Below are 27,802 nucleotides of genomic sequence, written 5' to 3'. Positions count from 1 at the left end.
CACCCCAGGCACAGGCATTTTCTATTTCACCCTACACTTATGCACAGGACCTCACACAAGGACATCGTCTGACTTCACCTGACCTCTGGCTGCTTCCAGTTCATGCTGGGGATAAAATTTCCTCATGGCGTACCAGCTGCAGGCTGCATCAGCACCACACGCAACTGCAATTTTGAGCTTGGCCCGTCAGTCTTTGCCATGACTACACCAAGGGGAGGAGAGACAACCCAGTTAGTGTTTTAAGACTTTACTACGGTCCACAGTAACAGCAGAAAGGGACTTTTAAATAAGTTACAAACCAAAAGATATTCCATGGAAGTGCAAGATTCGCGGACAGTGGCATATTAAGAGAACACCAAGAGTGTGGCTTTGATTCAGGGCGGACAAAGTGCAGCCACAAAGCAAGGGTGCCCCCAAGAGCCTGCACCATCACTCGCAGCCCGCTCACGCTGAACGGAAAGACACACGCCGCTGAGGCAACAGGTCCCCGGGCGCGAGCTGTGCTGCAGCCTCTCCTGAGATTCCCAAGGCCGGCACCGCCGGGGCCCCCACCTGTGGCTCCCCTCACTCCCAGCACTGCCGTCACTCTGCCACGGGTTTCACTTTCTTGGCCATTTCCAGCTGCGTCAGCATTTCATCCCACTGGACAAACTGCTTGGAGAGAAGCAGGGTCTAGACATGGCTCTTAAGGAAAAATGGATGTGGAAACTTCAGGGAAGGAAACTGAGGTCAAAACACCATCTGAGACGCCCCTGGCAGCCTGACAGCACCACTGCAACCTTGACTGACAGACAAAGAAGCCTGGGGCATCATCATGTGGAAAGCCCACAGTGACTCAAACTGCCAAAGCCCTGAGCCAGCACACAGCACTAAACGCCGATTAGTACCCAAGAAGCGCTTCTGAACACTGACACCGCACAGCATTTCCAGGGGCTTGATCCAGAACGGCCCAAAGCTCCCTACCCAACAGGTCCAGGACACATCCCAGTGCTCCTGCGTGCCAAACTGCACTGTGAGCGGAGCCAGCACAGGCTCAGGCTTGCAGGTGACACCCCACACTTTCCCTCTTAGAGGGGGGCAGTTCTGGCTCTCAGGCAGCACTGTGACACAGCTCTGCTCCTGACAGGGAAACAACAGGAACACAGACATCATGGCATCAAAAAAGACACTGCTATTAAACCTGGCACTTGGGGCTGTCTGCTGCCAACAGTACGTGATGGGGCAAGCAGGCACAGGAGACAAACAAGTGGTTCAGTGTGTCATGCCTGAGGCACCAGCTAAAAGGATACCATCTTGTTGTAGTCTTCAAGGAGCATCTTGACAGTGTCAGTGACAGCTTCACACTGCTCCTACAAAGAAGGGAACCTCCGTGAATGAGCAATAAGCTCCAGGACATTTGTCTTCCCAGTCCCTAATAGTGGAAACTCATCCAAAGCCAGTACTGAGATAAGAGCTTGTTGTACCAGAAGTGTTTTGACAGTCAAGAGAAATGAAAGGTTACAGAGAAACACCAGCGCACACAAAGTGCCCAAGCACGCGGGCTGGCACCACTGCTTGCCCCTCCTCAGGCTGCACCTCGCTTGCCCCAGAAGGAAAGCACGCGGCACACGCCTGGCCACCAGCTTGTTGGCACACTTGCAGCAGAACTGCTGAAAGGGGCATTAGGTGCTGTCCAGGATGTTCATCACCAGCTCGAGGAGTGCGCACGTGGGACAGGGAAGGGAGAAGGGACAAGGTGACAGTACCAACAGCCTTCTGGAGACTGGGATGCTGGCTGAGTGCAGCGCTTTACCTCAGTGTCCCAGTGAAAGCAGAAAGCCAGCTGGTTAAACCCATGGCAGTTCATGAGCTGCACCCAAACCTCTGGGGCAGGCTTATGCTAGGCAGAGCACTAATTGCACAGAACTAATTACTCAGTTCTCAGAAATCCTGGCTAGTCCCTCAACAAGGTGCCTAAGTTTCTCCAGAACAGCAGGATAAATATTCTGGACAAGGTAAGAAAAGCTGGTATAAATGAGCAATTCAGACTATCACAAACACAGGAGTGTCAGTACAACCAGTAACAAAAGGTCTCTTCTCTTCGCTAGCCAGGGCTACCGTGAATATTCACATTACCTGCTGCTGTATGTGGATTTGAGAGAGTCGCTGCAGTTTGGCTGCGTGGTCAGGAACAGCTGAAAGCACAGAAGAGAAGTCTGTTTGGTTTCTTTTACATCATGTGGGATTAGTTACCAAAATAAAGACGGTTACTTCTCCAAGGGCAAATCACAGCACAACTCTGCCCTCTGGATGCCAGCACCACAGGCCAGAAACACACTGTTTATACTGTAAAGTGTGCCTAGCTACACGATATTAAATACCAAGTTTGTCCTGCTTACTGCTTCAGGATGGCATGAGTTAGATGATGTCTGCCCTGAAGGTTACTTAAGAGCTACAGCAGAGTAGCTGGAACATTATAGCAGGCAATTAAAAGGGAAGCTCTGCCTATGCCAGGAACGGGGATGTTTTGGCAATGAGACAGCTTATAAGCAGCAGGCAAGAGCGGCTCCATGTCAGTCTGGTGATCGTACACAGCGCGTAGCCACTGGTCTCTGCAAAGGTGCTGTCCGAGACTTGAGAAAAAAGTGGCACAGGCTACAGCTAGCTGGGAAACAGTGTTTGCAGCTCAGAAAACCCTTGCAGAAGAGCATACGGTACCTTGGATACAGGAGCTGTCCAAGATGGGCTGGAGGTTCTTCACCTGCTCCAGAAGGGCTGCCTGGGAAGGAATAAACTGTTCCTCTGATTAAAGGGAGATGAGAAGGAATGTCAGTGAACATAAGACACTGCTTTGGCTTTTCACAAATACTGGAAAGGCAACTCTGGAGTAATGGGTACAGATCAGTTTCTTAAATCACTCACATCTAACACAGCCAAAAGAGCCACTTGGCAAAAATAAAGTATCTTGCAGCCAGAACTAGAAGGCATGAAATCTCTGGCTGAAGACTCCAAAAACCACCCACTGAACTGCATTCTTTGGGAAAAATAGGATAAGGGTAGAAAGTGTTCAACATGCATCCAAAGATCTACATTTTTTGTCATAGTCCAGTAAATATTAGGACTGGGGTGTGAAAACCTGTCTTAGTTCCAGGTTTTTTTTCCTCATTCTTTTCTCAATTCAGGGTTAAACTACTCAACACTAAAAAGTTCAGACCCGATAAAGCTGCGGCACGAACATGAGCAGGAAAGCACCAAGGGTGACAGATACCCCTGTTCTAATCACATGTCTGATCAGATTCAAAAGGGTGCCCTTTGCAGAACTTTTAAACTAAAAAGAACAAAAAGAAAAACAAAAAACCCCACCCCCTTTCAGTCTATTTAAAAGAAAACTTTTGCAGTGTTAAAGAACTGTCTCCTCTCATTCCATGTCATACCTGCCAAGATGAACTGTAGCTTCATGGCATCTGGAACAGCCATTCTATCAATGTACTGAGGATCTAGGTATTTGATTACATCTTCAACTACAATGAAAAATAAGTTTGGAGACAAAAAGTAGAAGAAATATGATCTCTGCAAGTGCAATTCTCCGCTGTGCTGTATACATAAGGTTACTTTGCAAATAATGTCCATTTATGGTTCTTCCCTGCTACTACTAGCAACAGCAGTGGCCACAGAAGTAAAATTGGTTAAGAGGTGGCTTAGCAGTGCAAAGCATCACTCCTGCATCCACTTCAGGTACACCCCAGTCCAGAGACAGCTCCCCAGATGCCACCACCAGCAGCTGCACATGATCCTTCTTGTTCCAACTACATGTGAAGATGAGAAGGGCTCTAAAATGTGTCAAAAATCTGAGCACCTGAACGTGCAAGAAGCCATGCTGGAAGCTCCTGCTCTAACAACACTGAAAGGTTGCATTTCACGTGGCGCTGTTGTGTATTGTTTTGACGCAGGCAGATATAAAGCAAATAACAGGTTTAAGCAGTCCCTTCCCCACCCCCAACCCCTCAGTGGAGGAAGCATGAGAACAAAGACTCCCTACTTAGTTACTCCTACTTCTAAACCAAATATAGAAAATAAGAAGCCAAAAGCAAAGGTGCTCAGCGGGGCGGGGGGGAATTTCTGATTAAGGCAGTAAAATCTCCGAGACAAGTTATTTTGTTGCTCCTCCTGCTCCTTTTTACAGACCCCCACCCCACCCGCCTCCCAGCACGGGCAGGCCACACTCACTCTTCTTATACAGGATTTTGATCCTCTCCCTCTTGCTCGCGATATTGGCCAGCGCCACCTGCACCTTCACCAGCCCGTCCGCTACCTGGAGGGGAGCAAACGCCCGTCACCACCCCGGCTGCGGAGGGACCCCGGGGGCAGGGCGCCCCCCGGCCCAGCCCGGCCCCGCCGGGCGCTGTGGCCCCCCTCCGGAGTCCCCCCGACACCTTGCGCGGCCCGCGGGCCCCACCGCCGCCGTAGACGCGCTGCTCCAACTCCTCCACCCGCCGTTGCAGTCGCTGCAGCTCCATCGCCCCCGCCGCCATCTTGCCGACGGCCAGAAGTAGCAGGGCGGGACTTCCTCCTCCTCCCCCAGTCAAAGCTTCCCGGAAGCCGCCCGCGGGGAGGCGAGGCGGGCTCGCGCCGGCCCCGCCCCCGCGTTGCCACGGCGGCGCGTTGCCGGGGGCGGTGTCGCCAGGGAGCGGTGTCGTCAGGGAGCGGTGTCGCGCGGGCGCCGTGTCGCGCGGGCGCCGCGCGGCCCCGCCGTTGCCGTGGAGACGGCGCCCTGCGCCCCCCCCCCCCCCCCCCCCCCCGCCGCGCGCTCCGCGTTGCCACGGAGACCACCCGCCGCGGCCTGAGGCCTGCGCGCGGCCCTGTCGCCGACACGGCGCCCTGTCACGGCAGCACGGCCCCATCGCGACCCGGAGTTAGGAGTCACCGGGGTTGGGGGGGCGATGTGAATAACGCTCGTTTGGCCCCCAAAACGGGGGCAGGCCCCGATGCGCACTGCCGAGTGCCCCAGCGGGCCATCAGTGCCCGCGAGGCCTGGAGACGAGGGAAGCACCTCAGAGGGAGAAGAGGACGAGGATGGTGATGAGGAGGAAGGGGGCACAGCTGTCCGGGCGGGGGGTGACCCCCATCCCCCTGGGCGCCGTCTGGGAAGTTGGGAGACCTTCGCTCTTGAAGGACACATCGTCGCGAGGCCCCGGCCTGCCCACCCCCAGCTCCCTCCTCAGAGGGGGTAACGAGGCCAGGAGGCCACCGAGGGGGAGGTGTTGCCGCGGGTCGGAGATGGAAATCGGCTTTCGGGGAGCTGAGCGGGAGATGCGAAGCTGATCTCAAAGCCGAAGAGGAGATGTTAAGGGCGATCGATGCTGATTTGCACTGCAGAAGGAGGTGCCCTCCCGTGTGCAGGCTTCACACCGCCTGGCTGGTCGATAGCCACTTCATTCCGGCGTGGTCCTTCAGGAAGAGGCACTCAAATGTATTAAAAAAAAATAGATATAGCGATTGGGGCTGCATGGCAGCAGGGCCTTTGAAATGCAGGAGGCTGCCGCGGGCTTTTCCCCAGGCCTCAGGCTGCCTGGGTTCACCTTCCTCCTATCGACCAAAGCAGGTGACACTTACTATAAAGTGAGACACTAATGAATGCGACAGCCCCCCTGAGCCCTCCTGCTGCCTTTAACTGGCACTGACAACTGCGGGGGGCCCTGAAGAGGATGAGGGGACCTGACTTCGTGGCGGTAGCATCCGTTGCACCCAAACCACAGAGAGAGATGTTTGGGAGCTCCCAAAGCATCTCGCTGTGTCCCTTGTGCCCCAGGGCTCAGGTGACGACTGCCCTGACACGTCCCGGTGGCTTCAGCAGTGGCAGGGCTGCCCCAGGCTGGTTTCTGCCCCTCTTGGGCTGTGGCTGGGCTTTGCTGTGCCGTGCCTTGGGCACCGGGGAATCCCTAGCTAGCTTCCAATAACCTCAGGCCCGGCTCTTGGGTTGAAACCACCCGCTGACAGCAAGGGTTTTGTTAGCCTGGCAGACAACTCTGGCCAAGGGGCTCTGAGGACGACCACGGTGCCCCTTGCAGAGAGCAAAACCCGCCATGCCCTGAGGTGGTGTCACCCTTCGGGACACCTTACTGCAGCTTTCATCCATGCTGGAGGGGACACTTGTACAGGACTGCTGGGCTCTGTGGGGGAGCCGTGGGGTGGCCCAGGCCCCCAGCAACCTCCCTGGCCCCCCAAATCTCCCTGGAGGGCCCGTGCAGAGTGCTTGGGCAGGAGCGGCAGGCTGAGGCCTCGCATGCTCTGCCTTTTCTTCCTCGGGATCGATAGCTGGGCTGCGAGAGAGGTGCCTTTGGAGGGAAGGAGCCACACTTTGTTCCACAAAGGCAGCAATTAAAAACGGCTTCGTTAGCAGAACTGGCTGGGGGCTGCGATGGGGACGGGTGGCTGAGCATGTGCTGCCGGTCTGTGTTTAGAGGGGACCGGCTCTGCTGTGGCCTGTGCCCAGCGTGGTGGGGGATGCCCGCAAGTGCCCGAATCCCCATGCTGGAGCCACCCCTCCATGGTGCTACCCCGGCTCAGCCCAGCCACCCTGTGGGAGCCCTGTCCCTCCCCTGTCCCGGGTACCGGGTCTGCCCTGGGACCCCCAAGCCCCACAAAGGCGGTATCAGTGCTAAAATAGGGTCCCGGGGGTGCCCCTGCATGGCACACATGCTCCATCGGGCCGGCAGAGTCCAGGCCTTCACATGTGCGTACACACACACACACACACACACACACACACACACGTGTGCATGCTCTTGGGTTGGAGAGGGGGGCTCCGATCCTGTCCCCAGGGTGGGGGAGGCCCACACCCATGCCGTGCCCCCCTGCCCACCGCCCGGTGCTGAAGCCCGGATCCAGCGCTCCTCCGGCTGGGCCGGATCGTCCCCCACAGCGCCTCGCCCTGCGGCTCCTCCTTCCTGCTCAATTACAGGCCCTGCGGGATGCGGGAAGCGGGCATCGATCGGGGCTGGTTACTCAGGTGACAGCAGCCGTGTCCCCAAGCCCCCCGGGGAGCACCGCCTCGCATGTCGCCCCTTGAGCTGCCTAATGAGGGGGGCCGTGGGCCGCATGCGCCCTCCTGGCCCCCTGGGGCCCTCGGTGCTCAATGAGCCGCAGCCAGCGCTGCCTGGCAGTGACAGGGGACACGAGACCCCAATTACGGCCAGATTGATCCCGCTCTGGCCCCCCCGCTTGCCCTGCCAAGCTGTGCAGGGGGGGCCGTGGGAGCGCTGCCCGTGGAGGGGCCAGCACGCAGGGGCACCGCGCAGCCCCATGCTGGCACCCAGGGCCTGGCACAAACGCCCTCGGGCCCCCTTGCAGCCTGGTGCACACTCACACTAACACTCACACTCACATTCACACACACACACGTGGGAACGCTCTTGCAGCCTAGTACATGCTCTTGCAGCCTCATACATGCACACATCACACTGGCTCCCTCTTGCAGCCTCGCACACACGCACACACACGCCGGGACCCCCCCCTGCAGTCCGGTGCACAGTTACACACCCCCACACCCCACACTTGCACCCTCCTGCCCCCCCCACCCCCCAACCCGGACGCCTGGGTCCCCGTCACTGGGCCCCGCCCGGGCGGCGAGGGCGCTGCAGCACCCTGGACAGCGCCATCCCCCCCGCACGGGGGGCGCTGGGCCCGGGGGTCTGTGCCCAGGGGTCGGGTCTGTCTGTCCCCGGGGTGTCGGGTCTGTCCGTCCCCACAGGGTCGGTCTGTCTGTCCCCAGGGTGCCCTGCTCTGTCCCCAGGGTGCCCTGCTCTGTGCTCGAGTGACTGTGCATGCCGGTAAGTTTGTGCGTGTGAACGTGAGCATGTGGCAGCTTGTGGGGCTGGGCAGCCCCACGGTTTGGCTGGCCCCACCCGAGGGCACTGGCTGCACCCCACAGCCAGCGTGGGCACCGGAGCGGGGCAGCTGGCACCGTGTTGCGGATATCACCCCACACACCGGTTCGGTTCATCAGTTCACTTTCTTTAATAGATACACAGAGCCGCGTTGCCCGAGCAGCAGCCCGGCCCACCGCACGCTGAGGTAGAGGTGAGCGTTGCCCCGCGCTTGGCCTGCTTTGGCACCCAAGGGTGCGAGCAAATGGCAGGAGGCGCCCGCCCGCCCCAACGAGGTAGTTTGGCGTGCCCGACACGGCGCTGGCGTCCGGGCGGTCTTTGGTGGGGGCACCCCTGGGCCTCACTGCCCTGCAACGTGCACCTCCGTGCCGCTGCCTTCCAGTCCTGCACCCGATAAACTCCCAGTGCATAAAGCTCCTGCCCTGGACATTAAGCCCCATGCCACGCCATGCACTTGCGGCTCCGCCTCCACCAGTCTCACCAGTTTCCCCAGTATCTGCCCCCCGGTGACCTGTGAGGTTCCCCCAGCACAGCCCCATGCCTGGAGCAAGGCCGAGCTGGGGTGTTGGGGCCCGAGCTGTCCCCACTGTGGGGACACCACCACCACCCTGGGGCTGGGGGGCCAGCAGGGATCGGGGGGACCATAGGGGGCACAGCGCATGGGCGCGACAAGGGTGAAGGGCGCGGGGACAGTGAGCTCGGGCAGGGCTGGAGGGAGGCGTGCGGGGTGCACGGGGTGATGCAGCGTGTGCGCTGAGCACGTGCAGAGCGGGTGCAGTGTGGAGGGGACGCGTACAGCGGGTGCAGCGCTTGTGTGTGCATCGAGGCCGTGCCTAATGGGTGCAGCAGGAGAAGCGGTGTGTGTGCACAGCAAGGGTGTCTGCAGGGGAGGCGGTGTGCAGGGGACGCAGTTTTGGGGCTCTGAGGTGCACCAGGCCAGCAGGACGAGCGGGAGCTGGACTGGGAGTCACCCGGGCAGAGAAGGTGCCTGTGCAGGAGGGCGCCTATGGGGAAAGGTGGCATGTGCGGTGCAAGAGGGCTCCCGTGGGTGCTCACAGCCTTGCATCGAAGCGCGGTGCAGTATTGCAGCCAGAGGCACCCTTGGGTCCCCCATCCCGCCTTGGTGGCCCAGGTGGGTCCCCTCGTACCCCACCAGCTGCCTCACAAGGTCACGTCCAGGGAGAACAGGAGCAGCCAGGACCAGCCCCACAACCAGATCCCAGCGGGCACAGCCCTGCCCCAAACCAGCCCCTGCTGGGACTAGCTTGGCCCCATGGCCAAGGGCACAGCCCCCCGTGCCCTCCAGGCAGAGGGCAGACCAGACTGGCTTGCCTCTGGGGCTGGGGCGCCCACGGTGTCCGTGCGTGGGGGCTTCCTGTGGGCTGGCACAGCCCCGGGGCCTCCCAGCTGCTTGGGGGGCATCACCGCTATGGCAAGGCGCTGGCGGGAGTGTGGCTGTGCGAGGGGGCCGGGATCAGAGGATTGGGGGCGGGCATGGGGCTCGGCTGGCTCTGGGCACTCCCTCCGCCTGGGCCGCTGGGCGCTGAGGGGGCTGCGGGCCGGCGAGCAAAGAGGATGCCTGGGGAGGGAGAGAAACGGTGTTAGGGCAACCCGGGGCTGCCTGCTAATGCAGGCAGGATTGGGATTCTGCACCCCCAGGCCCTGTCCCTTCCCCTCCGTGGGTTTCTGTCCCCGTGATGCCCCTATCCAGGCTCCCCGGGATGCCCTTGCCCATGTGGGACAGCCCCCGGGGTGGCCTGGGATGATTTGGCTGGCAGGCCCACATGTTTCTTAGGCCTGACATTTCCAGCTCGTTAAATATTTATTTGCTGATGGAAAAACCTTCTATTTTAATTAGGGGTGTCTCAGCAGGGCAGGCAGAGTGCTGGGGGGCACAGGGTGACCTGCTTAGCCAATGCGGGGCCCCCATGCCCACGCTGCGCCGTGCCTGGCGGTGGTCCCTGCCTGGCTCATGTGGGCCTCCCGGGCCCCTCAGTGGGGTAGCAGTGGGGCAGGCGTTGGAGCATCCTCCTTGGGCACCCTTCAGGCTCCTCATGGCTGTCCCAGCCCGGGGCCGCTGGGCTCTTGGGGTAGGTGCCCAGGGGCCTTTTTGAACCTTTCAGCCTGAGTCCACCCATCCATCCACCCCGCCTTGGCCCTTTGTTGCTGGCCCCTCCTGGGGCACAATTTCCAGCCTTGCTGTCCCCCTCCTTCACCTGCCCCCTCTCCCCAGGCCCTGCCACTTCATTACAATGGATTTTATAGTAAAGACATCAGATTGAAGGAAGGACTTGCTGGCCAGGCAGTGGCTATAAGTTATTGGATTTCCCGGCCGCAATTACACAGGCCAAGCGGCCCTTCTATTTACCTGTGTAGACAACTCCATTTATTTCTATTGACATGTTGATACTGCTAATGCCGTTGGTGGACAGGTTCAATGCAGTCTCCTGTCTGTCATCTGGGGAGAGGAAATACCAATATGAGCATTAAGAGAAACAGAAACAAGAACCTACCGGAGAGAGAAATGGGGCCCCGTCTTCTCCAGGCAGCTCGGCTCTCCAGGCCTGGCAGATACCTGCTCATCTCCGGCTGGGGCACTGGCCATGGCTGGGCTGTCTGAGGGTTGGGAGAATCACGGGGCCGTGGCAATTCCCTCCTGGGGTGACCACAGCGCTCGGTGCCAGGGGATGGCTGCCAGAGGCTGGGGAGTTGCGTCCTGGCCTCCCCGTGCTGGGCTGCGCCTCCCGCGGTGTGCACCCATCCCTGAGCTTGCCCCGGGGCCCCGAGGCTGTTTGGCTGCTCCCTCCAGGCTCTGCACCCGGAGTGTCCCCACGGCAGGTCATGCCCACCATGCTCGCTACCTCGGTTGGAGATCTTGATGTTCATGGGGAACTGGGAGGCCATGGCCAGGAGGTTGTGCTGCAGCGCGTGCTGCATGAGCCGCTGCTGCTCCTCCGCTGTCAGGGCCACTTTCTTCTCCGGAGGCTCCCCCGTCTCCAGCTTCTCCCGCAGCTGCTCCAGCACCGCCGCCTGCGACGCAGCTGCCGCCTGGGCCGCTGCAAGGTGGTGGCCGGCCAGTCCCACGGGGATGGCGATGCGGCCGGGCACTGCCGCCGACAGCACACTGTCTTCTGCAACGATGGGGGGGGCTCAGCAGGTACCACTCGCCTTGGGGACGGCGGAGAGCTGGAGACAGCGCCCATCTCGCCATCCCCAGCCGGGCAGGCAGCCAGGTCTCGGCCCGCTGGCTGCCTGCTCTGTTGAGCACCAGTGGGCAAGGCGGGCACAGAGAGGGGGCACCACCGGGAGCATCGGGGTTTTGTTCCCCTCCAGAGCTGGGTAAGGCAGGAAAAAATAAAGCTTGTTCAGTCCCAAGGAGAACAAATGACCCAAATTGCTCCTCTTTTCCCTGTAAACAGGGCAAGAGCAGCTGGGGAGATATTCCTGCTGTCAGAGTGGTGCCCATCCCTGGGAGAGATGCCCAGTGCTGAGGAGATGGCCGGTGTGGGGCAGACGTGGCCCTCACCCACCTTTCTTAACGGTGTGCACTTGGCTGATCTGGCTGCAGCTGTGCGTGGAGATGCTGAGGGCCGGCAGGGGCATTTTGGGGGAGCTCAGCAGGGTCGGGGTGCCAGCGGGCGAGTAGTTGAAGAGCGCCGTCCCAAAAGTCTGCCTCCGCCCCTCTCGCCGGTTGCTGTCGATGGCAGCCTGGAGCTCCCCGGGAGAGCTGAGCGCCCGCTTCTCACATTCGTAGGGGTACAGGTACTTCATGTATCTGCGTGGGGGAGAGCCAGGATGAGACCCAGCACCACGCAGCTCCCGGCCACCCCTGGGCTGAGCAGGGAGCGGGATGGGGATGGCACCCATGTTGGGAAGGGGCAGAGCCCTCCATCTCCCTATGGGACACCCCAGCTGTAATGCAGCACCTGGGTGCAAACAGAGCCCTGGTTGGGTGCTGCGGGCAGGGCTGGGGCTCCCGAGTCAGCAGGATGCCCCACAGCTCGTAGTGTGGGTAGAAAGGGCCACCCTTGGGTGCTGGCATGGGGCAAACCCCGCTCCTGGATGCTCACTGTGTGCGGAGGGTAAAGGCAGCGCTGGTGATGGAGGTAGGTAGGTTGAGGCCCTTGGTGATCTCCCGCCAGATCTTCTTGTTGATGACTTCGACCAGGCCCCCCTTGTCCGTCACCAGCCGGTACAGCGTGTACAGGTCCAGCACCTGCTTGGCCATGATGGGGATGCGGTTCACGGGTGTCCCTTCCAGCCGCACACGGGAGAAAGAAAGGTATGCAGGGTGAGGCCACGGTGATGGAGACCCTTGCTTCCTGGGGACATGGCCTCTCCTTGCCCAGCCATGCTGCGATGACGGCAGCCTTGTCCCCACTGCCACAGCTGTGTGCTGTGTCCCACAGCCCCACTCTGCCCCAGAGCTGTCTGCACGAGTGCGGCTTAACCTGGGCTGCAAACCCTGCCCAAGACATGGGGTAAAGACCGGGTTTGGCTACTTAAGAGCCTTTCTTAGTGCTGGCTGGCTAGACACTGGCAGCCCTAAATGATCCCCGGGATGGTGGTTCCTCACCCCGGCTCTCGTGTCCTGCCAGCATCCCCTGGTGATGCCCTCAGGCTATGTCCCCCTCTCGCTGCGGGTGCTGGCCATTCCCTGGCATGTCCGAGGGGAGACCACGTTCCCCACGCATGCAGAGGGCAGGGTGAACACGCACGCAGGTGGGACCACTGGGGTGCCGTGAGCCGTCACGCTGGCACCCAGGTCCCATCGACGGAGACCCCACGGAGCTGTTGGTGGGGCAGGGGGACGGGCATGCTGCCAGCTGGGATGCACAGGCATGGTGGGAGGGGAAAGACCTTCCCTCAGAGCCCCTCAGAGAAGATCTCCCTCCATAATGAACTAAGAGCTCCCCATGGAGCATCCGCCCCCTAAATCTCTCAGAGGATGCTGCCTCTTATGCCCCTCAGAGCCCCATAAAAACAGACCCCCATAAACTTTATGGAGGAAGTCACCCTATAAACACCCTCAGACACCTCCGTAGAGGGATGCCCCCAAAACCCTTATATAGGAGCTCCCCCTATAACTTCTCTCAGTGCCCCCAATGGAGATTCCCTCTCATAGAGCCCCCCCAGGGCCTTGCATAGAGGGACCCTCCGCGTGGATCCCCAGAGAGACCCCCCCGCCCAGATTCCCCCAGCAGCCCCAACTGCTCAAACACCTCCAGTGCACCCCACCAAGAGACCTGAGCCCAAATCCCCCCCGGTTGTCCTGGGGCAGGGGGACATGGGGGCTCCCCCACACCCCCTAGGGATGCCCAGCACCCCTGGGCTCTGCAAGACCACCGTGGCCAAACACCATCCCCACAGCCACCAGGTCTGCAGTGGGGCCGAGGAGGGGTGAGCGTCCCCTATTTAATCCTCCCTCCCAGGCGGCGGGGAGCGGGCGGTATCGGAAAGCCATCCATTTCGCCGGGGGAGGCTGTCAGGGCTGCGCTTCCCCCCTCAAACGAAGCCGTCACTCACCGCCGTCCTCCAGCATCCCTAATTTATGGCCCTGATATTGGCTCGGCTTCTTCGCGTAAGCCTGAAAAATGAGCTCTTTTTATTCTTCTACTGAGTTCATTTAACTTTTTCCTTTTTTTTTTTTTTTTTTTTTTTTTTTTTTTTTTGGTCTGTGTTGTTTGTCCTGGTCGGGAAGGGGGGAGAGGAGTTTCTCCTCCCGAGAAAAAGGCAGAGAAACCCCTACTCCCTCTGCCCTGGGCTCAGGGCATCGGCTGGACCCTGCGGGTCAACACCGGACCCCGATCCGAGGATTTCCCATCACCCCGGCAGCTGCCGGTGAGTTTGTGGGGTCTCAGCCCAGAGCCTCCCGCCCTGCCAGAGGAGGGATGGGGCAGCTGCCCCTTGCCCGCAGGATGTCCCCAAGCCCAGGGAGGGGACACCAGCAAGCACAGTCCCACGCAGATCCTGGATGCTCACATGGCACTGTCCCCCGTCCCGAATCCTCATCCTCGGTGGCCGGCCCAGATCGATGCCTCCGGACTTCTCCTTTCCTCTCCCCCCACCACCGGCCCCAGGGGGGCGGTTAATGAAAAGGGCTCTGCCATTAATCTCAGGGGCGGCCGGTGCCCATCCCGCTGACAAAGGGACCTGTCGTGGCTGCCGCAGAGCGATGGCCCCGGCCCCGGCTCAGCCGCGCGGCACAAAAGCCCATTGAGGCGGCGCGTTCATTGTGGCGCTGCAATTAGCTCCCCGATTGATTAACGGCGCCGCGTTATCGGCAGGGCCCTCGGCTCGGTGGGGTGGGGGGATGCAGCCGTGCAGACCCCCGGCCCCAGGGAGCAGGGCCACGCTGCTCCCCTTCATCCCCAACGGGCACCGTCCCCCATCTCAGCCCTGCTCCCCCCGACCCCGGACCCCTTTCGGCAACGGCTGTGTCACCCCGATGCGCCTCTGGGGCCACCCCCAGCCCATTTCTCAGCCCCACTGATTTTCCATCCTGCTGACAAATCGCCCGGACAGACGGCAGGGGCACGTGTGGCCCCCTTCGCTTGCACTCGCTGCCGAGGCATCGAGCCCCCCGGCCTGCTGCCAGCCTGGGACCGCAGCCCTCGGGGCCTCTGCCCATGCGCCCCGGGTGCCCGTGCTGCTGGGGGCATTCGCAGGCCACTGGTGCACCGGAGCGCTGGGGCCACCAACTTCCCACGTGCCCCCCGCCACCCCCGAGGACCCTGTGCAACCCCCAATGACCCTGTGCCATCCCTAAGGACCCTCTGCAACCCCTGAGGACCCTGTGCCACTGTCAAGGACCCTGTGCTACCTCCAATGACCCTCTGCCATCCCTAAGGACCCTCTGCGACCCCCAATGACCCTCTGCCACCTCCAACGACCCTGTGCAACCCCTGAGAACTCTGTGCCACCCCCGAGGACCCTCTGCAACCCCCGAGGACCCTCTGCAACCCTTGAGGACACTGTGCCACTTCCAATGACCCTGTGCCACCCCTAAGGACCCTGTGCAACCCCCAAGGACCCCGTGCCAGCCTGCACGGCCCCACAGCAGACCCCAGGTCCTGTCCGTGCTGCGCAGAACTCCCGTCCCCTTTCTGTGTGTCACCACTGCCTGGCAGGTGCCCCTCACACACACCTCGGCTCCAAAATCCCCAGGCGGGCACCAGCGGGGCCGCCCAGGTGTGCCTGCCTGCAGCCGCAGCAGGGCTCTGGGAAGCGGCCATGAAACCTTTGAAGGCAAACAGCGAAATTCCTCTGCCTGCTGTCCCCCCGCAATGCCCTAGGGCTCAGCTCCGAGGGGGCGTGCGGGGGACCCCAACCCCGGCCAGCCCCGGAGAGCAGCAGGGCCGAGGGGGCAAGAGTAGCCCCTGGCTCCCCCAGGTGCTGCCAGGCACTCACTTAATTAGCCCTGGCCCCCACCGGCCTGGGAGTTAATTAGCTCTGGAGAGAGAGATAACGAAGGTGAGGAGCAGCCCCATGAATCTCGCCACCCCACACGCTGATGAATGCTCCCACCTCCTCCTCCCCGGAGCCGGCAGCCCCAAACCTGGGCCCTGCTGCCCCACATCCTCCACACGGGCAATGCTCGGGGGGCAACAGCTCTCGCCCCACACACAGCCAGCCCCCCCCGGCCTCCCCCCGTTAATTAGCTCGGCATTAACCTCTGCCTGGGGTTTACTGGCTATTGAGCGGCATGTTCATTAATCCACACGCCGGCAAAAGGCTCTAATTAATACGGCCGGCCACACGCCTGCGCTTGGCGACTGTTAATTGTTGCAGGCCCAGCCGGGGAGGGCGAAGGTTAAAGCATTTATCGAGTCCCCGGGAGCCGGCTCGGCCCCCCGCGCCGATAGCAAAGATTTCCGATGCGGCCGGGCCGCCCGGCGGGGGCCTTAACCCCTGGGCGCCCGGCGGGCGCTGCTGACGGGCATCGCAGCCGGGCATCGCTAACGAGCATTGCTGATGGGCGTTGGTCCCGCGGGAGCCCCTCCGGCCAGCAGCCCCCCATGGGGCGGGTGCCCCCCCCGAGCCACCCCCCTTTACCTCTCTTCTGCATGAAGCCAAAGAGGTCGTCCAGGAACTCCTTGCGTTTTGGGTCCTCGTCCAGTTCGTATAGCTGGGGGCGGAAGAGAGGGGGGTGAGCGCCGGCGGCAGGTCCCAGCGCGCACGCGGGGGCGAGGGGGCTCCCTGTCCCACCTGAGCCGCCGCTGTGCAGCCTCAGGGCCAAGGGGCTGCTTGCGTGCCTCAGTTTCCCTGCCGGTGTTTCTGGGAGGAAGACAATGCCAAGCGTGTGAACGGATCTGCGGACATGCATGAGTCTGTGTGTGCACCGCTGTGCGCGCCGATGCAGCTGCACGCTCGTCCCGGTGGCTCATGCGCACACCACTCCGGTGCACGCGACAGTGCAAAGACCCACATGTGGTTGTGCACTTTTGATGGCCTCAGCTCTGGACCCACGGACACAACCCCCAGGCTGATCCGGGGTCCTACACCTGCAGCCGAAGGAAGGAGCTGCGGAGACAACAGGCCTCCTGAAACCAGGGGCGCCACGTAACACCCGGGGCCACCTGATTCCAGCACAGGCCCTCGGTGACCATGACAAATTGGAACCCGCCAGATCGATGGCCCAGCAGTAAAAGTCAGAGCACATGAAGGAAAAATTAGCACCAATCGAAGGCGCTATAGACACCAATTCCTCCCAGCGAGCCAGGCAAGAATTTAAAGCCATTGAAAAGAAACAAAACTCAGCAGTCCAGAATGGATTTCCAAAACATATACAAAGAAATGCAAGCTGGAAAACAAAGTCAGGCGCAAAATAGAGTCGTTTAAAAAACAATTGTGCTGGGAAAGGCCGTTAAAAACCAATAGACGCATCCCCCCCTCTGCACAACTCATCATTCACCCAGCAGATAAAGGGAGCCGGGCTGGGAGAGGTGTCAGCAGCCCGGCGCGGGGCCGGGCTCGCTCCAATGTCCCAGTGATCCCACCACCCAGGCCACCCTCAGCATGGACACCAAGACCTGCGGTGCCCACACGAGCTGCTGGTGGTGCCCCAAATGCCTCACCTTGCACCCTGCCTCCTGCAAACCTCCCTCTTCCATGGATGCTAACCACCAGTCCCTTGTTATCCATGGGTGCTACCTGCCTATCCCTAATGTTATCCATGGGTGATAACTGCCTGTCTCTAATGTTACCCATGGGTGCCAATGACCTGTTCTTCCCGTAATCCATGGGTGCTAATGACCTGTTCCTAACGTTATCCATGGGTTCCACCTGCCTGTCCTTAATGTTCCCCATGGGTGTTAACAGCCTGTACCTCACCTAGTCCACGGGTGCTAATGACCTGTTCCTAATGTTACCCATGGGTGCTACCTGCCTGTTCCTGACCTAATCCACGGCTACTAACTCCCTGCATCTGGCCCAGTCCATGCGTGCTAACGGCCTGTCCCTAAGCAAACCCATGGGTGCTGACCACCTGGTGCAAAACCAGAGCGCTAAATCCCCGTCCCTCCCTCCATCTGCAGGTGCCAGCTCCCTGCCCCTTCCCTATGCCACGGTGCTAAGCATCCCCTGCAGCCCCACATCGCTCCAGCTCCTCACCGTGCCCTGCTCCCCCGTGCCCCACACTGACCCACTGACTGCTGTAGTCCAGGGCAGGCTTGGGTGCAGCACCCGGAGGGGTCTGCCTTGATTTCACCCTGTGGCTCCCCCCCGAGGCCCTTTTTGCCGCCGGGGGCCGGGACAGCGGAGCAAACCCCCCAAAACGGCATCCCCCTCCCCTTCCCCGAGCCCCAGAAACAGGTGTGACCTCCGAGCGCTGGTATCTGTTTCTCCACCATTTATTAACCTCTAACCTTTTATCAGCGGGGCACCCAGATGCCAAAACACATGACATCAAACAGGGAGCAAAGGGCGCCTGTCAAGCGGAGACAGCGGCGTCGGGAAGCTGCGGGGGCCCGCGCCGGCCGCGCTTGGAAAAACCTGTCTCCTGGGGGGACGCGCCGCTCCGGGAGGCGGCGGGACCTCAGGTTGGGTCCCCGACGAGGCAGGATACGTCCCCAGGGGCTGGCCGGGGCTTCCAGGCAGGCAGCTGGCGGAGACCAGGAGCGGGGGATATTTCTGGCCCGTTAATAACCTCCGGGGCACACAGTGCCCCGTGGGCACTCGTAACTCCTGGCACAAGCGTGCCTGACCCCACCCGGGTGTGCGCAACCCCACGCAGCGCTGCGCCGGCACGCACAGCCCCGCATGGGCTCACGTACACCCACCCGGGTGCACGCAACGCCTCATGGGTGAACGCAGCCCTGCACGAGCACGCACAACCCCGCAGGAGCCTGTGCAACCCCGCACGAGCGTGCACAACCCCATACGGGCTTGCACAACCCTGCACAAGTGTGCACCACCCTGCACAGGCACACATTCCCCCACACAGGCATGCACAACCCCACAGAGGTGTGCGCAAACCCATACGGGTGAGCACAGCTGTGTGTGAGCACGCACAACCCTAAGTGGGCACACACAGCCCTGCACAAGCATGCACAACCCCACAAGGGCATGCACAACCTGGCAGGGGTGTGCACAACCCCGCGTAGGCATGCATGACGCTGCACAGGTGTATATAACCCCTCATGGGTGTGCACAACGCCACATGAGCCCTGCATGGGCACGCACAACCCCATACGGGCTTGCACAACCCTGCACAAGCACAAACAACCCTGCACAAGCACGCGCAACCGTGTACACATACACACGACCCCCCACAGGAGCACACGACCCCGCATGGGTGTGCATGACCTTGCACTGCTGCACACAACCCCGCACAGGTGCACACAACCCCGCACAGGTGTGCACGACCCTGCATTGGTGCACACAACCCCGCATGAGTGTGCATGACCCCGCACCAGTGCACAGGTGTGCACGACCCCACGCTGGTGCACACAACCCCGCACAGGTGTGCATGACCCCGCACTGGTCCACACAACCCTGCACGGGTGTGCATGACCCCACACGGATGCACACAACCCCGCACGGCGCAGCCCGGCAGGCCTTGCCCCGGGGGCAATTGTGCAACCCCAGCAGCAGCTCCTGCTTGCAGTGACCTATGAGCAAGGACCCTTTTAATCGTGTTTGTATTGATATAATTAGTAACTCATTTAACGCCATCGATGTAACCATATTCCTCCATAAACAGAAGTATTAAACTGTCAAGCCTGGGGATCGATAGCCCGGTGGCGCGCAGCCCCGCTCCACACCACGCACCTCACCGGCCGCGGGTGCCCCCCGAGCGGTGGCACCCCCGGCGCGCAGCCGGCACTGAGACGCGGCCCCGGAGTGGCAGTGCCCGCCGTGACGACGTGTCCAAGCCCCCGACCCGCCGCTGGGCACCAGGGCCCACATGCCACCGCTCCCCGGTGACCCCGCTCCCTCCCCTTCATCCCGTTGCCACGGCAACATCTTTATTCCTTAAAGGCCAGGATAACGGGTCCTGGCGGGAGGTTAAAGGTCAGCAGGTCGAAGGCGGTTTCCGAAAGGGATGGAAAAGCCCCCGTGCCTCCACTGCCTCCTGCAAGCCAGCAAACGACGTCGCTGGCACCTTTCCTCTGCGGCGGTGATGCTGTCCTCCCTGGGGGGGGTGGCAGGAGGGCTGTGGGCGCCGAGGCCCGGACACCTTCCCGCAGGGCTCCCAGCAGCGACTGGCCCTTTAATCCGCTTAATAGGGGCCGCATCGATCACCAGCCCTGCTGGGCCACCCCCAGGCTCGTGTGTGTGTGTGTGTGTGTGTGTGTGTGTGTGTGTGTGTGTGTGTGTCCCTTAAGCCGCTTAATATGCACCGCATTGATTAGCCCCGCTGCTAATTTTTCCAGCCGGCCACTGCTCACGCCGCCCGCTTAGTCGATGCTCTTTGCCCCGGTGCCTCCGAGCTCCTTCCCAGAAGAGAAAAGCAGCTGGGACACCCGGGGCCGCCGGCGGGTGCCTCAGTTTACCCGTCCTCCCGCGCGCTGCTGAAGCCGGCCGCCATGGTGATGGGCTGCTGCAACACCCGGCACCCCGGCACAGCTCCCGCGGACTCCGTCAGCAGCAGCGGCGCCACCGGAGCCCATTAAGTTAATGGTTATGGGACAGCTCTGCCCAGGCGCCGGCTGCATTCGGAGGGGGGCCGGGACCCACTCCCAAGGGCACCGCCGCCGGCGCCCGCATCCCCGGGAGGCCTCGCGGGCCGGTGCCGGGGCCGCCGGCCGTTGGCGGTGCTTAATATTTAACGGCGCTTTATAGAGCAGCGGGTTTAATCAGCGCCGATAATGCGGCGGATCCGGCGGGTCACGCGAGCCCCGCTCCGGGCGGCGGGGTGGGCGCCGGCGGTCCCGGGACAGCTGCCGGCCGCAAACATTGACCCGGCTCGGGGCAAGGTGAGGGCCTGTTTGCGCGCGGTGCTGGCCTTGGGGCCAGCAGCCCCCGGGCCCATTTCACAGCAGGGAACACTGAGGTGTGGGGTGCCTCCGGCTCGGGGGCGTGCGCCCGTGGCTGCCGCGCTGCCTGTCCCTGAAGCGGGGGGATTTGTTCAGGGGTCTGTCTGTATTGCAACCTGGTAGATATGTGGTTTTTTTGGGGCATGCCCCAGGGCTTGTGCCGGGGGGGCAAAGTGACCCCCCCACCAAGGCCGTGGGCTGCAGCGCGTGGCCCCTCCATCCCTTTCCCCCCTGCCGCGGCCGAGCGGAAAGGGCATCCGGGGCTGGCGCGCTCCACTCGCCGCCCACGCCTCCCTCCCCAACACGGGCTAGCGCTCCCGGGGCGGAAACGGCACGGCACGGAGGAGCGCGGCCCCGGCACGGAGAGGGCACCGGCGCCGCCGACCCCCTGTGCAGCCCCCTTCCTTGCCCGTGCATGGACGCACCCCGCGTGCTGCCGGTGCACCGCAGCTGCCGTGGCACACGTGCACGGCCTCAGCAAGCCCCCTTTGCGCACTCACCCCAATACATGCATGCCCCCCCATGCACGCTCACCCCAGCCGTGCACGCTCGCCCCCCACACACCCCCCAGAGCTCGGGGTCCCCCGGGGGGGGGGGGGGTTGCTTCTCCGATGACCGAGCCTGGGAGCCACGCCGGCACGCAGGGGTGCTCCTGCCGCCTCGCACCCTCCCCGTGGCCCCCGTGCAGGGCGGGCTGGTGGGACGCGCGACCCCCCAGATGCCGTCTCGGTGGCTCTCAGCACCCCCAGGGTGCCACAGAAGAGGGCTCAACGTGTCCCCCACAGCCCCAGGTGCCCGATCCGGGCTGAGCACCACATGCATTTGCAGCTCCACTGGACCCCGATCGGCTCCATCCCGACCTGCCAGGGCCGTGGAGCGGGTCCTGGCGCGGAGGTGCCTCCCCAGGAGGAAGCAAAGAGCTTTGCGCAGGGGCAGACGCTGATCCCTCACCCAGGTGGGGAAACCGAGGCAGGGCGCCGGCCGGCTTGGCGAGGCGGGAGGAGAAATGCCGCGGATGCTTTCTCACCGCAAGCCTCTCCCGGGCCCAGCCGGGAGCAGCCGTGTCCCGCCTCGCCACTGACCCCGGGAACTGGCCCGGCTACCTTTTCCTGCGCGCCCTCCGGCCTGCGCGCCGCGCCGCGGGAAGCGGTCCAAAGGGCGGGCTGGCGGGCATGGCCATGGGGCCAGCACTGCCGGCGCGCATACCTGGCGCGTTGCGGGCGCCCAGCGCCGCCAGTTCTCGCCCGGCCGGTTCCCGGCCCACCCAGCCCCCCCGAAACGAGTGCCGTGTTGTGCAAGTGCCCCTCGGGATGGGTGGCCTCTGCGATGCTCCCCGACGCCGAGTGCCCCACGTGCCCTGCTGCTGTCCCCTGCCCCCGGGCGCCGGTCAGGGTGGGACAGGCCTTGGGGATGGGGGTCCCTTGGAGGTGCCCACTGGAGGGGGGCGTGGGTGAAGCTGGGGGGCATCTGGAGGTGCCCATCTGCTGCAGGATGGGGATGGGGCATGGGGAGGTGCTCACATAAGGTGGGGTGGAAATGGTTGGGGGGCAGCGGGGGGCACCAGAGGTGCCTATGTGGGGTGGGATGGGGGTCAGGGACAGGGCTCGTTGGGGGCACTTGGGGTTACTTTCCCGGGATGAGATTTGGGGTGCCGGGGACAGGCGTGGGCTGGGGCTGGGCTTCGGAGGCAGCGGGTGCAGAGCAAGGGGCTGCCGATGGGGGGGGCAGCGGGGGGTGTCTGCTGGGGGCGGCGGGGGGCTCAGGGCCGGGTGGCGGGGTGCAGCGGGGGGTGCTCGCTTGGGCCAAGATTTCGGGGGCGGTGGGACTCCGGGCGCCGGCGGGTGCCTCCTACCTGCTTGAACTGCTCCTCGTAGGTCCACTCGTGCTGCTGGGGCGGCGGCGCGTCGCGGGGCTCCCCTTCCTCCCCCTCCTCCTCCTCCTCCTCTTCCTCCTCCTCCTCGTCCTGCTGCTGCGGCTCGGCGGGCGGCGGGCGCGGGCCGGGGCCCGGGCGGCGGCGGGCGGCGGCGGCGGCGGCGGCGGGCGGTGGCGGCGCGGGGCCGGGCGCCGTCGGGGGCCGTCGGGGCGCGGCGTCGGGGCCGCGGGCCAGGCGGGCCGCCTGCTGCCGCTGCAGGCTCTCCATCACCGCCGCCAGGCGCAGCCCCCCCGCCGCCCCGGGCCCCCGCGGCGGGGCGGCCGGCTGCGGGCACAGGGCACGGCCTCAGCCGCCGCGGGGCGGGCGGAGGAGGAGGAGGAGGGAGGGGAGGAAGCACCCCCCCCTTCTCCTTCCCCCGGGGGCTCTGCCCAAAGTTTTCCGCGGACCCCCCCCTCCTCCGCCGCGACCCCCGCCTCGGTCCCATCGGGAACCGGGTCCTCCTGCCAGCCCCACCGCCGACCTCACCCTCCGTCCCACGGGGGACCGCGTCCTCCCGGGACCCTCCCGCCGCGGACCCCGTCCCACCGCGGACCCCGCGCTACCGGCACCTCCGTCGCGCCCCCGCCCCGGTGCCGCCGGGCCCCGCGATACCGGCGCCGCGGCCCCCCCTTACCGGGGCCGCCCGGGCCGCCAGGCTGGGGGTCTCCGCCGTGCCGCCGGCTCCGACGGCGCCGCCCGCGGTCGCCCCGCCGTCGCGGGGCACGGCCGCCTGCTCCGCCCGGTGCCGGCCCGCCGCTCACATGGCGCCGCCGCCGCCGATATTTCTTTTATTCCGCAGCAGATGAGGGTGGGTGGGATTTTTTTCCCCCCTCTTTTCTTTCTTTCTCTCTTTCTTCCTTTTTTTTTTTTTTTTTTTTTTTGCAACAAGTGGCAGGCGGGCGAGAAACACCCCTCCCCGCTCCCATTTGCTAGCGCACGGCAAGGGAGTCATCCGGGGAGGGCCGGGCTTCGCGGCCCCGGGGGGGCGCCCCGGCCCCGGGAGCCCCCGGGGCCGCCCCGCGCGGGGAGCGTGGGTGTGAGTGTGTGTGAGTGTGTGTGTGTGCGAGTGTGTGAGTGTGTGTGTGCGAGTGTGCATGCATGCACGGGGAGAGCTGCATGTGCATAGCGTGTGCACGATACCTGCCTGCAGGTGTGCGTGTGTGTGTGTGTGTGCACGCTGTCTCTGCACACGCGGTTGCGTGTGTGCACGCCTGAGGAGCTCAGCGTGCATTGCACGCCTGTGTGCGCAGGCACAGTGTTCAAGGGTGGGTGCGTGTGTGCACACACTCTGGGGGAGTGGAGCATGTGCATACGTGGTGGGCAAACACGTGTAAAGGCAATTGTGCATATATGCATCTTACCGGAGGGGGCTGAGCGCGTGCATTGCGTGTGTGTGCACATGTATCCGTATGCACTGCTGGGGAGCAGCAGTAAGTGCACATACGTGCACATCGGGAGCTGGGCGTGTGCATTTTGTGTGTTTACCTGTGGGTGTGCGAGGCCTGCGTGGGGCAAGGTGAGCGTGTGCCGTGTGTGCACAGGCAGGCGTGTGGGGGTACCCGCATGCCCGGCTGTGTGCGGGCTGCCGAGGGGCGCTCCAGGCGAGCTGCGGGTGCTGAGCTGCCTGCAAGAGTGGGGGAGCCCCCAGCATCCAGGTCTCTGCTGCTGTTGTTGCGTTTGCTCCGTTGTTCTTCAAGCAAGACTAGCCTGGCTGGCATGCGTGTGCATACCTACATGTGCACGCATATATATGCGTGTTGCAAACATTCAGGCATGCACACACACGTATGCACACACTTGCATGCCTTCCCGTGCACACACACAGGTGCACATGCACACGCGTGCACACACACGTGTGGTTGCCCCCTCTCCCTCCAGCACCCGTTCATCCCTGCGGTGACTCAGGCAGTGCTTCCAGGCTCCCCAGCAGCACTAGCACCCACCCCAGGGCATGCGCGTACACTCAGGGGGTGCCCAGCTGGGGCCTGAACCTGGTCCTGAAGCCTATCGCTGGTCCCTGGGGTTGCCTCTTTCTGCAGGGCAGCCCAACTGCATCGTGGCGTGGCCTAGACCCCCAAACAGGCTTGCAGAGCCCCGGCCCCTTCTCTGTGTGGGCAGGATGAGGACACGCATCGCTCCATCACGGGGGGCTCAGCACCGCCAGCTTGCCCCGTGTCCCTGCTTACAGTTGGGTAAACTGAGGCATCGGGTGGGACTTGCCCCATCTGGACGTGGGGTGGAGCCGCAAGCTGGGGCAAGCGCCCAGCACCCTGGCCCCACTGCCACCCATACCCCCACTGGTACATCGCTCTGGGGGTGCCAGGTCCCATGGCAAACGTGGGGCTTTGCCCTGCCAGGAGCATCCCCGCAGCCTGGCTCCTCGGCGCAGGCTCGTCTGGAAAATGCGCCCCGTCCCCGTCCCTGGCTCGTCCCTAACCGCTGGGAGAGTAGGGCGGCTCCGGAGCCGGCAGGGCCCCCGGGCGCTGTTTATCTTTGCACAGGAGATAAAGCAGCTGTCGGCCATCCCGTTTCAGGTCTGGGCAGCTAGAGCTCGCCCTGGCCCATCCTCTCCCCCCGGTGTCTCGTTGCCCAGCGGATTTTGTGCTCCGCTGGCCCTGATGTGCCCCGCATCGGGCACCATGGCGACGATGGGGCTGCTCTGTGGCCCCTGAGGACCCAGGCGTCCGGGGAGCTCCCCCCGCTTGGGGCGAGGGGGCAAGGTGCCGCCGGCTGGTTTCTGCTCGGTTCCTCCTTCCAACCTCTGTGGTGGCAGCAGCAGCTCTGGGTGGGCTCTGCACACGTGTCACGAGGTGTGTCCGTGCTCAGGCCCCCGAGGCAGCGAGGAAGGCCGTGTCCCCACTCAGCAGCCTCTTTGCACCGCCAGGCTCTGGTGACGCTCCCGGCTAGAGAGAAAGAGAGATCCCCCAGACAAACAGGTATTGACGGCTGCGGCGGAGGCAGCGGCGGATAGATACTGTAGGTATAGACGGGCACGGCAGACAGCGGAGCAGATGGAGAGATACTCCAAAGAGAGAGATACTGCAGGAGGAATCGGGAGATAGATCCTGGGGGCTGATCAATACCCACTGCATGCGCAAGGATGGCAAGATAGAGCGAGCCGCAGGGGAAGGTGCTCGGTGGGCAGCAATGTGCATCTGTCTGCATGGGGCTCTGGGGCCCAGGGTGCTGGAGCTGGTTTGGGAGGAGACCTGAGCAGCCCTTCAGCAAGGGGACCGAGTTGGAGCCCTTGATCACCTCCAGCCACCCCTTGGGGGTTTGGTGTCCTTTGAGGTGCTCTGGAGTCCCACCTGGCCTCCAGGTACCGGTACCTAAGTCTACAGATCTGTCCTGGTCACATCCACCAGCCCTGCAGGGACATCCCTGTTGGCATCTCAGAGGGTTCTGGGCATCCGCATGCGGGCAACCGGATGGGCCCTGCTCCTGTCCCCGAAGACCCGGCAGGAGCTCTGGAGTGAGGAGAAGTCACGCCGGAGCCGCGGTGGCACAGGACAACGGAGCCATGCTCGGCACCACTGGAGCAGCACCCAGCAGCTTCGGGGACACCTGTCGAGCAGTGGGGCAATTTGGGGGGCGTTGCTCTGGGTACAGCCCTGCTGGCTGGGGCGACATGCTGGGATGAAGGGACCTGTCGAGCAGTGGAGCATGAGCAACGCGTGGGATGAGAGGAGCCACCTGCCCAAGGGTGCTGTTACCCCCCCAGGCACCGGATCCAGCCCCCCATTGCCTCTCCGAAGGGGGCAAGGGGCACCCTGACTGCAGCCCTGGGTGACCATGGTGAGTTGTCCCCCACCCTGTCCCTCAGTTTCCCAACCTGAGTCAAATGATCTCAAGCCTTGGGGAGATGGGTCACTCCAGCATGAGTAAGGGCATGGATGGCTCTGAAGGAGGAGGAGAGGGGAGGAAGGGACCGATCCCTGTCTGCTGGGGACATTTAACTGCTCCGTAACAGGCTGCAAATGCCAGCCCCAAGGGGCAGGGCTGCTTTTTGGCAGCCCTCAGCCCGGCCAGGGGCTGGGATACCCCCGCCCGCAAGGGGGTTATTGACACGGCTGCTGTGGAAAACACCGCTGAGATTGTTCACACTAATGTTATTTAGCAGCAATATTTCCGTAATAAAAGAAATCAATGGGCAAGAGAAAAGACCTGTCCAGAGCTTTGATTTTCTCATTTTAATGGCATACTTATTTACTCCCACCACCGCGCCCATTGGATTTTCATTACGCGGCCTTCGCTGTAAGTGGAGCGGTATTGATACGAGCTGCTGAGTTAGCACCTTCCTGCACACGCCGACGCAGGATTACTCATATTCCTCGACCGGCCGCCCGCTAAACCCGCGGGGCCGGGTGCCGGCACCCCACCGGGCTGCCTACACCCGGCCACGCACACGCGCACGCACACCCTGCCCGTACACCCTGCGCTTACCGCTGGTGCCCTTTCTGCACGGACGTGCACGGCTCCGCAGAGGTCCTTGCAGCCAGTCCCGTGCACAAGCGACGGCCCACGTGCATGCTTGGGGCGCGCGTGTGCATCTCCACATCTGGTTGTCCACGCGCTCGTGGCCCACCTTGTCCCAGCATGGGGGGACACTGCCTCGCTGCCCTCCCTGTGGGGACACCGTGGCGGACCAGCGGCCTGTCTGATGGTACCAACACCATCATGGCACAGCCATCGGCATCAGCCGCGGAGGCAGAGGAAGAAGGTGGTGGCAGCTACGTCACCACAGGGGAGCAGTCACTGCAGACGGGGAGACTTGGTGGCTCAGGCTGAAGGTTTGGGGTCCAGCCCAGCCAGAATGGCTCAGCTCTGCCCTTCAGGTCCGTTTCCCCCTCGTTGAGTCTGCCCCTTCCTCAGGGTCAGCTTGGACATGCGCCCAAGCAGCTGGAGCTGGGCAGCACCACGTGCCTCCGAACTCATCCCCGAGGAGCCCCTCAAGTCCCCTCCCACGTGCAGATGTTTTCCAGCGTGCTTTGCCCCAAAGGCCTCGTCACGCGGCCAGGCTGCGCAGAAGGAACATCTCACCACGCCTGGTCCATCAAACATGCAGCCAGAGCATTGCCCAGGGACGCACGCCGGGGGAGGCCCCAAACCGGACCCCCAACCAGGCACGTCTACACTGCGAGCTGGCATCGACCATTTTGCCATGGGCACTGTCCTCTGAAGGAGAGAGCTTTCCGGACTCCTGGGTCCCCAGTGCAAAGGCAGCCGTGACGGCTAGCTCAGGCTTTCAGTCCTGAGCAACTGCGCTGGAAAGAGGAGTAACAGCACCATCTCCTGCCGGCTTGTGGGAATGGAGTAGCACCCGATCCCGCCCAGCACCCACCCTCCCAGATCCTATGGCCCAGGTTGGGACCCACTGCAGGGGCTCAGCCTGGCATCTGGCAGGGCTGGTGGGGGACGCCGAGCTCCTCCCAGCCACCAAGGGCACCCTCTGCTCCAACGCTGAGCCAGGAGCACCCGGACAGAGCCTGACCCAGTGCCTTTCCCGCACCCCAGCACGCTCCAGAGACTCTCCCAAGAGCCCAAAC

At 62.9% G+C, this 27,802-nt stretch overlaps 2 protein-coding genes across 2 annotated transcripts; both read right to left on the bottom strand.

Annotated features, from left to right (window-relative positions):
• Positions 1–231: 231 nt before the first annotated feature.
• LOC135324756 (dynactin subunit 3-like) lies at positions 232–4,569 on the bottom strand. Its single transcript, XM_064501634.1, has 7 exons — positions 4,413–4,569; positions 4,207–4,291; positions 3,414–3,500; positions 2,698–2,781; positions 2,116–2,174; positions 1,290–1,349; positions 232–672 (listed from the first exon to the last, which is right to left on the bottom strand). Exons 1-7 carry the CDS (start codon positions 4,509–4,511, stop codon positions 583–585), a joined length of 564 nt encoding a protein of 187 aa, XP_064357704.1. The 5' UTR covers positions 4,512–4,569; the 3' UTR covers positions 232–582.
• A 3,411-nt stretch (positions 4,570–7,980) lies between these two features.
• LOC135324907 (AT-rich interactive domain-containing protein 3A-like) lies at positions 7,981–22,499 on the bottom strand. The gene is made up of 7 exons (XM_064501972.1): positions 22,197–22,499; positions 15,921–15,993; positions 11,936–12,119; positions 11,396–11,640; positions 10,727–10,996; positions 10,234–10,323; positions 7,981–9,444 (listed from the first exon to the last, which is right to left on the bottom strand). Exons 1-7 carry the CDS (start codon positions 22,482–22,484, stop codon positions 9,293–9,295), a joined length of 1,302 nt encoding a protein of 433 aa, XP_064358042.1. The 5' UTR covers positions 22,485–22,499; the 3' UTR covers positions 7,981–9,292.
• Between the last annotated feature and the right edge of the window lie 5,303 nt (positions 22,500–27,802).

The sequence above is a fragment of the Dromaius novaehollandiae genome, chromosome Z (assembly GCF_036370855.1).
Source record: "Dromaius novaehollandiae isolate bDroNov1 chromosome Z, bDroNov1.hap1, whole genome shotgun sequence".
In the NCBI taxonomy this organism is placed as follows: Eukaryota; Metazoa; Chordata; class Aves; order Casuariiformes; family Dromaiidae; genus Dromaius; species Dromaius novaehollandiae.
This window is presented reverse-complemented; position numbering and strand designations above follow the sequence as displayed.